General features: G+C 41.5%; 1 protein-coding gene across 1 annotated transcript; it reads left to right on the top strand.

The window, feature by feature from the left end:
* The first annotated feature begins 3596 nt into the window (after window positions 1-3596).
* LOC102477214 (putative olfactory receptor 10D4) lies at window positions 3597-4732 on the top strand. Its single transcript, XM_006158991.1, has 2 exons — window positions 3597-3982; window positions 4183-4732. Exons 1-2 carry the CDS (start codon window positions 3597-3599, stop codon window positions 4730-4732), a joined length of 936 nt encoding a protein of 311 aa, XP_006159053.1.
* The last annotated feature ends 5414 nt before the right edge of the window (window positions 4733-10146 follow it).

Here is a 10146-nt window from a genome sequence, read left to right on the forward strand (position 1 = left end):
CCTCATTTTTCATGGTTGTTTTCTCAATCTTCTTGATACTTTTTTCTAGGTCAGATGTTTTGTCTTCTACGTTAGAGATTCGATCTTCTGCCTGGTCTAACCTACTTTTAATACTTTCAAGGGAGGTTTTGATTTCCTGTATCACATTCTTCAATCCTAGAAGTTCCATCTGGTTCTTGTTTAAGGTATCCATTTCTTCTTTCAAGTCATTAAAGGACTTCCTCATCTCCTGGAGCTCCTTGTCTCTTTTCTCTTCCATCTCAGTTAGTTTGGTCACTACAAATATTCTGAATTCCTTACCAGACATATCCACGATGTCCATTGTATTGACTGTGGGTGATGTAGGCTTGATGATTTTCCCTTGAGGGAGAGACCTTTTGTTGGTTGCTCATATTTCTTGAGCCTCTGCGATTGTTCCTAGTCATCAGGTAATCTATATGTTGCTTCCTAACTTATTTAAGGTAACTCTGAGTGTTAAAACTTGTATAGGATTAGAAATTTGATGATTTCTATTATGATTGACCTATCTGTTGCTCACAATTACCATTAACTGTTGCAACTAATCCTAGATGGCCCTCCCTGTTTCTAAGGAGTGGTGAGCCTCCAACTGACCTAATAAGCAACACCTCAAGAGCAAAGAAAAACGAAAAAAGAAAATCGCGTGGCGTGCAAAGCATGCCGCATGCTATTCAAATCGCCAAAGTTCAGAGAGTTCAAAAGCTAGTAGGAAAGGGCCAGAGGATGAGTGACAGGACCAGGTTGGTCGGGCCTGCAGCCTCAGTCCATCTGGTGTCCGGAACTACTGGCCAACTCGATCCGGTTTGCAGGTGGGGTGGTGTGGTGTGGGAGTTCATCTTAAAGTCCAAGACAACCAACCTGGGGTCCAAGGAGGAACGGTGGGGATCTCAAGTTTACTTCTGACATAAAAATTCCAGCTGTATTTGGAGTAGTGTGACAACCTAAATATTGAAACTTTTCTTTTAAGAGAGGTTTGGCTAGAGGGTGCACACACTAAGCATCAAAACTTCATGATCAGAAACTTGATGGTCAAAAGTTTGAAGAGTCCAAATCTCAGCTCCTCCCAGGGTACTCTCCATGACTGGGGAAAAGCTATTTAATGTCTTTGCTCCTGCTTTCATTGACTGTAAAACTTCAGCTGCTTTGTTTTTAAATAAGATTATAATGTTTTTTCTTCCAAAAGCATTATAAGGCATTTTTTAAAAAAATTTGATATAGGGCATACACACTCACAAGAGTGAGAGACAGAGAGAGAGAAAGTGAGAAATTACCCCCTGGGAAAGGATGGCATCACTGTAATCCCTTTTCCTCCAATGTCCTATCAAGATTCTAGGCACACTCAAACATGTTTCCAGCATGATTTTCAAGCCGTTGAGTCCAGACTCAAACCTTGCAGTCATTACTGTGGGACCTAGTGGCCTTAACCTCCATACCACCTGCTGGCCTTAAGATTTTAAATAGAAGGGATTAACACAACCCCGAAATGTATGCACAGACACACACACACACACACACACACACACACACACGCCCCACAAGCTTTCTATTTGTCCTGACAAATAAATAATGTGTGACATGTAACTGACATTTATTATTTGTTGGAATAAACTAAATCCATGCAAATGTAAATAAACAAATGAATGAGTGCTTCATAAAGGAATTTGGTACTTAATACAAACTCCTTCCCAATATTTATGGATTATCCAAGGAATTTGACACTGAAGCTGTCATAGGCACCCAGTAGTATAAGACAACACTCCAGTGAGAGCTGACATTCTTTTTGTCCTTTCAGCATATTCCTTCCCCCTTTCTCCTATCCCCCGTCCTTTGGGAAGACTGCCCACATCCGTTGCATTGTATTCTGAACCTCAGTAGTCACGGGCGTGTCATTCACTCAGACAAGGAAATTCAATTTTACTCCTAGCTGAAGGTCACGGAAACCAAAGCAGCTGAGGCCGAATCACCTGGTGGCAGAGCCCTGAGACCACATCTCAGCCTCTTATACCTAAGATCCCTGGAGCGTCCCTGATATTTGCCTTTCCAGAGATAGCTTTTCATCAATTTCCTTAACTGTCTGAGTTACTGTTGTCTGTACTTTGTCAATACTACTGGTAATATGTGATAAAATAATGTAGAGTTTATTCATAAAACAACACACCCATATGAAAAAGTATAAAAGGGATTTTATAAATTTGTGCACTATATGTGTCAATGGAATTTTTCAAAATTATAGACACTCTGATGAATATTAGTAAAAATTACTTAATCAGGTGCTCACTCTCTCTCTTTCTCCTGCACTTCTCTCTCAGGTTCAGTTATTTGAAGTACTTAATTGCTCCCTTGCTCATAAGGTCCTTGGCTTGGGGGATTAACACCCAAAGGAAGACCAAGGTTATTTAAAACCTCCTATGTTTGGAGAGTCTAGCAGTTCCTGGAGTCACGCGGGAATAGACTGTAAGGAAACTGAAGCACATTTAGATTTGAGATATTTTATCTAACAGTGACTGTAAAGGAGGATTCAGGCCATCTTTTTGCAGACAAAAGGCTGATGGGGAGTTAGACAGGCAGTCTTCCTTGCTTCTGGTGTGGAAGGTAAGAAAACACCACACAGACACCCTGGCCAGTCATGCTCCCTGTTTGCAGTGTAAGTGCTCAAATTTTGTCCTTCACTTTTTATCTTGGTCTTTCACTCTCCCACTCCTTCCACAACCTCCAGGGGAAAATAGATGACAGCGAGATAGATATATAGACAATAGATAGATAATTCATAGAGGGTCAGGTGATGGAGTCCATGAATCCATCTATAATTTAAAGATCTCAGTGTTTTAGAGTGGATTAAATAAGTGGAAATATGTGTCAGAAATTTTCAAAATTAAAAAAATGTCTTATTATCTGTAACCCAGGTTTTCTACACCACAAATTAAGGTGTTGTTTAACTCAGACCTAGTTATAAAATTGTACCCTTTGGACTGAAATAGGAGCTGCCGGTTTCTCAAGTATACTAAATACAGATGCCTTCATGGATAAATACAGTATTGTATTTTTATGTTCATCAAGAAACATCTAAGATCCTTTTGTCTGGATTCCAATGGTTGACTCTCATACCCAAGGAGACAATGTGAGGAAACGCTGTATCTTTATGTGGCTGACATGATCATAAATGTCTTTTTGGGTTTAATATAACCAAGTTGTCTCAGATGAATATAAGAAATTTGAATGAGACCTTGTTGTTTATAAAGACATAGAGTTTATATTTGTCCCTTTATACTCACAAAATCACACTTGGAATTGATGTGCTGTATCAGTGAATGTGAAGAATGATCAATAGGAGGTGATCCTGTGAGGCACATTGGTGAAGTTGCCCTGGGCAGTGTCTGCAGTCAGGTTGCATTGCAGAGGAGCTCAGAACAGGGTGGACAGGCAGAGCACGGCAGCTCTATCAGGGAGCACCTCTGTAAATACTTAGATCTTTGGCTGCTTCTCCATTTTATTTACCTAAACACAGCTAATGTATGCACAGGTAAACTTAACTACTCATTTCTTTTCCCAGACACTCAAGAGATAATTTTTTCATAAAAATGAGAAATTGCACAATGGTGACTGAATTCATCCTGCGGGGGATCCCTGAGTCAGAGGGCCTAGAGACAACACTTTTATTAGTGTTCTTGTCAATATATTTGTGCACCCTGTTGGGAAATGTGCTCATCCTCACGGTGATCCTCTCCTCCTCACGGCTTCACACTCCCATGTATTTTTTCTTGGGAAACCTCTCCATCTTTGACCTTGCTTTTTCTTCAACGACTGCTCCCAAGATGCTGTTGAACCTTTCAGGGCAGAGTCAAAGGATCTCATTCCAGGGTTGTGCTCTCCAGCTCTTCTTCTACCATTTCCTGGGCTGCACAGAGTGCTTCCTGTACACGGTAATGGCCTTGGACCGCTATGTAGCCATTTGTCACCCCCTGAGGTACACAGTCATCATGAATATCAGGGTCTGCTCCATCTTGGCCACAGGCACCTGGGTGGGTGGACTCGTAAGAGTCAAAGGATCTCATTCCAGGGTTGTGCTCTCCAGCTCTTCTTCTACCATTTCCTGGGCTGCACAGAGTGCTTCCTGTACACGGTAATGGCCTTGGACCGCTATGTAGCCATTTGTCACCCCCTGAGGTACACAGTCATCATGAATATCAGGGTCTGCTCCATCTTGGCCACAGGCACCTGGGTGGGTGGACTCGTACATGCTGTTATGCTCACCTCCCTCACCTTCCAGTTACCCTACTGTGGGTCTAACGAGGTGGACTATTACTTCTGTGATGTGCCTGCTGTGTTACCTCTAGCCTGTGAGGACACATCTGTAGCCCAGAGGGTAGGTTTTACAAACGTTGGTCTTTTGGCTTTTACATGCTTATTCCTCATCTTTGTTTCCTACATTTGCATCGGGGTCTCCATATCAAAGATCCGCTCAGCAGAGGGCAGGCATCGGGCTTTCTCAACCTGCAGTGCCCACCTCGCTGCAATTCTTTGTGCTTATGGACCAGTGATCATCATCTACCTACAGCAAAATCCCAGCCCCTTATTCGGTGCCACAATTCAGATCTTCAATAATCTTGTAACCCCCATGTTGAACCCCCTCATCTACAGCCTGAGGAATCAGGATGTAAAGTCTGCCTTGAGGCATATATTTGCCAAGAGAAGCTTTGCTGTTGAAAATAAATGAAAAAAAAATCTAAAGCTTTGTAGAACAATTATTTTCCATTTCTTCATTTTTTTTCCTAATAAGACCAAGGAAGAGACAGTTATTTTGAGATGGTCTCACCAAGTCCTGATTTTTCTGCCCCAGTCTCCTGGTTAGCCAGCTGTACAGGCAAGGCCATCACACCAGGCCTATTCGGGTTTGCTTCAGAGTCAAACCTGGTCCTCCCATGTGCCCAGGCCTCATGCAGCAGTGCCCTATTCCTTCTGCCACTCCTACAGGGTCTTGTTCTCCATTTATGATGACAAATTCTCTTCTGCAGCTTCCATGGCATGTGGAAATGAAATTATTTTGAATCAACCTACCACTTAACTGTTAAAAAAAATAGTGTTAAAAGAAAGTTTCTGGTTTTACAATTCCCTATGCTTTATATGACATATAATGGATGCAGTCACTTAGCAGACAGTGCACTGACTCTTACACTGTGTGGATTGTTTCCCAGCAACAGTTTCCCCTGAAACATGTCTAGTTCTTTAAATATTTGAAAGAGTTACTAGAACACACTTGCTTCCTCATCATTTCAGTCCCAGAGACTTTTAATCTTGCAGAATAGAAACTGCACCATTAAACAAAGTCCCATTCTCCCCCCAGATCCCTAGTCCCGGGCAACCAGAATTCTATTTCTTGTTTTTCTGTGAATGTGGCTCTTTAAGATACAGCATATAAGTAGATTTCTACAATGTTCGTATTTTTCCCACTGGCTTAATTATCATAATGTCCTCAAGTCTCAACCATGCTATGACAGCTATCAGAATTTCCTTTTTATATCTGAATAATATTCCGTTGTGTGTATTGTGTGTATTGACCAAACTTAGTTTTTCCTTTAGAGCTATAGACGTGTGAGCTGCTTTCACTATTTCAATTCCTTTTTTTTTTAAAAGAGATTTTTTGGTATAGAGTATGTGCACTTGACAGAGGGACAGAGAGAAATCACCCCCCGGTGAGGAGGATGGCAACACAGCAATCCTTTTTCCTCCATTCTACACTCAAGATCTTGAGCATGCATGCACATGCACCCAGCGTGAGTTTTAAGCCACCTGGTCTGGGGCTTGAACCATGGCCAACTATGTAGGAGTCCAGTGATGCAACAACTATGCCATCTGCTGGTCACTATTTCAATTGTTTTAGATACATTTACCCAGAAATTAAATTTCTGGATCAAATGGTAATTCCATTTATAGATTTTTGTGTACCATAGTATAATTTTCCATGTGGACTACCCACTTTAGATTCCGCTAATATTGCCAAATGTTTCTGATTTGTTTGGGAAAATCTGGAAAAATGGTATATGGGTGTGTATACATGGGACTTTGAGTCAAGTGTTGTGTTAAGTCCTATTAGACATTGGAAAGATTTGAATCCTTTTGCCAATGCCAAACAGTCATCACAGCCCTGGCTGAGAGATGGAATAAAGTGTTCACTCAGATTTTGACTTTTAGAGGTCTTTAATTTTACTTAAATATGATTATATATTTAAAATAGGGCATGTGATGGTTCTGTATTCCCGTTATTTTACTCATCGTCCTTTTTTTGAGTTAACAGAGGGCGTGTGCTCACCAGAGAGAAACTGTGACAGAGAGAGGGAGAAAGCACCCTCCAGTGGAGTGTTTTGGGATTGCTCTTTTTCCTTTCTGTTTTTTGCTATAGGAAACATGTACTTGCCAGGGAGAGAGAGAAAAAGTGAGAAAGAGAGAGAGAGAGAGAGAGAGAGAGAGAGAGAGAGAGAGAGAGAGAGAGAGAGATTAGCTTTTCAGGGATAATGGCCACACTACCCTCCCTTCTTCATCTTCTCTCTGGATCTTGGGCACACTGGCCCAGCATTGTTTCCCAGCTGCTGCTCCAGGACTGGAGCCATGCAGTTGGCCATGTGGGATCCAATGCTTAACCTCAATGCCACCTTCTGGTCCTTTGTTTGCCCTTTTAATTTATTAATTAATTTATTTTTAAATTTGGCAGAGGGTTCATGTTCTTGCTGGAGAGAGACAGAGAGAGGAAAACAAGAAAGCACGCCCTCATGGGGCATGGTCACGCTGTAATGCACACATATTCAGTGTGAGGATTTCTTCACTGGAAGGAAAGTATTGGCTTTTGGTTTTTTTTTTTTTTTTTTTTTTTTTTTTTTTTTTTTTTTGGAGAGGTTTTTGCTTTAGGGCACATGCGCTGGCCAGACAGACAGAGAGACAGAGAGACAGAAAGTGAGAAATCACCCCCCAGGGCGGATGGCCATGCCACAATCCCTTCTCCTCCGTTCTCCTCTTGGGATCTTGGGCACGCACGCACACGCGCCTGGCGTGATTTTCAAGCCACCAGGTCTGGGATGTGAACTGCGGTCGAGTTTAGCAACATAGACATTATGCTAACTGCTGCATCCAACCATATTAACACCAGGTCATGAGCTGGTCTTAATTAATTTTTTAACAATATATTTTTAAGTGCATCTTCCAAAAGTATGAATTTGTGAAAGATTGGACATTTTTTAAAAAAATGTCACTTATTACTAGTGTCGACGTCTGCTGACCAGCAAGTGACATCTGGGTAACATCTCTCTGAAAGGTAATACTGTCAGCATCTGCTCTCAGGGCTTAGTCCTGTGTAGGAGAGAATTAAAGAAATGAAGAAAAGAAAAACACAGAAGCAGAGATGCAGGTGAACACAGACAAGCTGTGCTACTGAGTCATGCTGAGCTTCTTTAGTTATGCATTTTACCAGGCACAGTGAACTGTTTGCAAGCACTCAAGGATGTGGTTGAAGTTCTAAAGTTAGAGATAAGAACTTTAGTGTAGGCATTTTTCTACCTTCTTACTATCATGTGTGATCCTATTAAGCATCATAGGTCAAGCCAGATTACTTATGCTGGTCCTCTGCAGCTCCAAGGAAGGCTGTCTGAGTATGCACCAAAGAGGATAATATGTAAGTCATAAACATTATATAGAACAGGAATAGCATGACCTAGCCAGGGTCAGGATGTTTCCCGTGTTCCACAGATGATTCCACAGAACGCCTGGCATATAAGGCATGTGTCAGCCAGCTCAAGCGAGTAATTAACAAGGCATGCAGATAACTGCCATTCATACTGCCAGGCTGCATATCCTCACATATCTCCCTTTCTTGTTTTAAAAGCCAATGTGACCCTCTCCTGTCTAGGAGGAATGGGCCAACACAGTGATAGGCATAAGGACACCACATGAATACAACAAGTGGTTAATAGAACAATCAATAGAAATATAGCGCCAAAGAAAAATTGTTTACAGCAGTAGATGGTGGAAGGCCAGGAACAGGTATATCACGATACAACAAAGTATCATAGAGTTTACAGTAAGTTTTGTACACATGGTAAGAAACAGATTTTCAAGGGTCAGTTCCTTGTTCATCTCTGTCAGCATTTTTGGGTGTCACTGAACAAGGCCTTGATGTCTCCAAGTCCTGATGTTAGCTTCAGTCGGCCTCTTCTGTCTCTTACTCTCAGCATCTGATTCCAGCTCATAGTGTGCAGGTCATACGCACCAAGAGGGGATCCAAACCGGACCTGTAAGCACAGAGTAAGCACAGAGAGAAACCTTCTTCCCCAGGTTATTAGAGGAGCTGGATCTTGTCAGGTTGGATCTGGTGGCATTTTAAAAAAACACTTGCTTGGGGACGTTTTTATGTTGTTAAGTAGTACTCCATTGATGTAATTTTGAATCAAAAGTCAGATTTAGATGATTCAACTTAAATATGGTCAAAGAAAGCAATTTGGCAGAATGAGTTGGGGGGGCTAGATTCACCCTTTTTTGTTTTAAAAGTATGGAGACGATTAGGTTTATTAAGATCACCATGGGATCTCTTCTGCTTTTAAGTTTTAAGCATGCCTGTCTTTTAGAGGTCCTCATAACTGACTAACTACTAGGGAGCCCTTTATGGACACACTTAAAGAAACATCCTCTTGGGCAATCAAATCAATGCCAGCACTTCCAACTGTAGCATGAATGGAGTCATAAATTTCTGGGCCAGTTGTTTGTTTGGAGCTCTCATCTGTTACTGGGTTGGATTGGGATGAGAGTGAGACTTCCCTGGGTCTTAAGCTGGAGGTGTGCCTGGTATCACGTTTTCTGGACACATCAGTGGAAGAGTGGCACTGGTTAGTTCAGTAAAAGCCTTTATCATAGCATTTACATTTGGAGAGAGGCTTCCTTAATTTTCCCTTACAATCCTTGATAATATATCTTTTAAATTTAATGTTCATGGCCTTAAATGGAGGAGGAGGAGGAAGAGAAGGTGCCAAAAGAGTCAGTAGAAGGTGTAAGAGGTGCAGACACAGGAACTGATGAATAAAAAGTAGCTGAGGGACTAGGAGTTAGCCCTTTCCTTTCTTGGGACAGTTTTCTTTCTGACATTAATGTGGGAGGAGTTCCACACAGAAATATAGCATGGGAACAGCAGTTAATATAATGGCTATGTCGCTGAACTCCCATGTAGTCTACCATGGTTCAAGTCCTAGACCCAATGGCCTGAACTCATGCAGGGTGCATGTGCGTGAGTGTCCAGGATCCCAATAGAAGAATGGAGGAGAAGGGACTGCAGCATGGCCATTCCCCCTGGGGAGGTGATTTCTCGCTTTCTGTCTTTCTGTCTCTGTCTGTCTTTCTGGTGAGCACACATGCCCTATAGCAAAAACCTCTCCCCCCCCAAAAAAAAAAAAAAAAATAAAAATAAATATAGCATTATGACATAAATGCCAGACAAGGAGGATTTTGATAGGAGTGTGAGGTTCTGTATGCAAACAAATATCAATTTTGTCCCAATCTTCAATTTGAAGGGAACGCTTTTCATGGTACCAAAGCCATGATAAGTCAATTTCTTGTAACATTTTAGATGTAGTTCTAGAGGAAACAAAATGTTGCTTGTGCTAGCAAAAACAAAAACAAAAATAAAAACAGAAACAAAACAAGAAACAAAGTTAATTTCTATGAGCTATTCCCTTGGGAGAAAGCCGATTTCCCCATATGGAGATCCCAGGATCTCCACAGAGATAATGGTGCACCGTATAGCCCTATACACGAGCATGAATCTCAGTATGCTGGCATTCTACATGCTAGCCACCTATTTCTTCACCAGTTAAAAAATAAATTTATTTATTTAGTATTTATTTAGTATTCTATTTATTTATTTGCAGTTCCCATCTATTGAAATTATTAAAACAAGAAAGTGAGACTCTCAAATAACATGAATTACATGGGACCAGCAGTTAGTGTAATGACTATGTCGCTGGACTCCCATGTAGTCGACCGCGGTTCGAATCTCGGACCCAGTGACTTAAAACTCACACCAGGCGTGTGTGCATTCATGCCCAAGATCCCAAAAGGAGAATGGAGGAGAAAGGATTGTGGCGTGGCCATCCT

The sequence above is a fragment of the Tupaia chinensis genome, unplaced genomic scaffold (assembly GCF_000334495.1).
Source record: "Tupaia chinensis unplaced genomic scaffold, TupChi_1.0 Scaffold000619_1, whole genome shotgun sequence".
Lineage (NCBI taxonomy): Eukaryota > Metazoa > Chordata > Mammalia > Scandentia > Tupaiidae > Tupaia > Tupaia belangeri.

Excerpts from the sequence above, each read along its gene's own strand:
- LOC102477214 (XM_006158991.1), top strand. The coding sequence starts at position 3,597 with ATGAGAAATTGCACAATGGTGACTGAATTCATCCTGCGGGGGATCCCT. Across the intron at positions 3,983-4,182 it reads GCCATTTGTCACCCCCTGAG|GTACACAGTCATCATGAATA; the intron begins GTACACAGTCAT and ends TCACCCCCTGAG.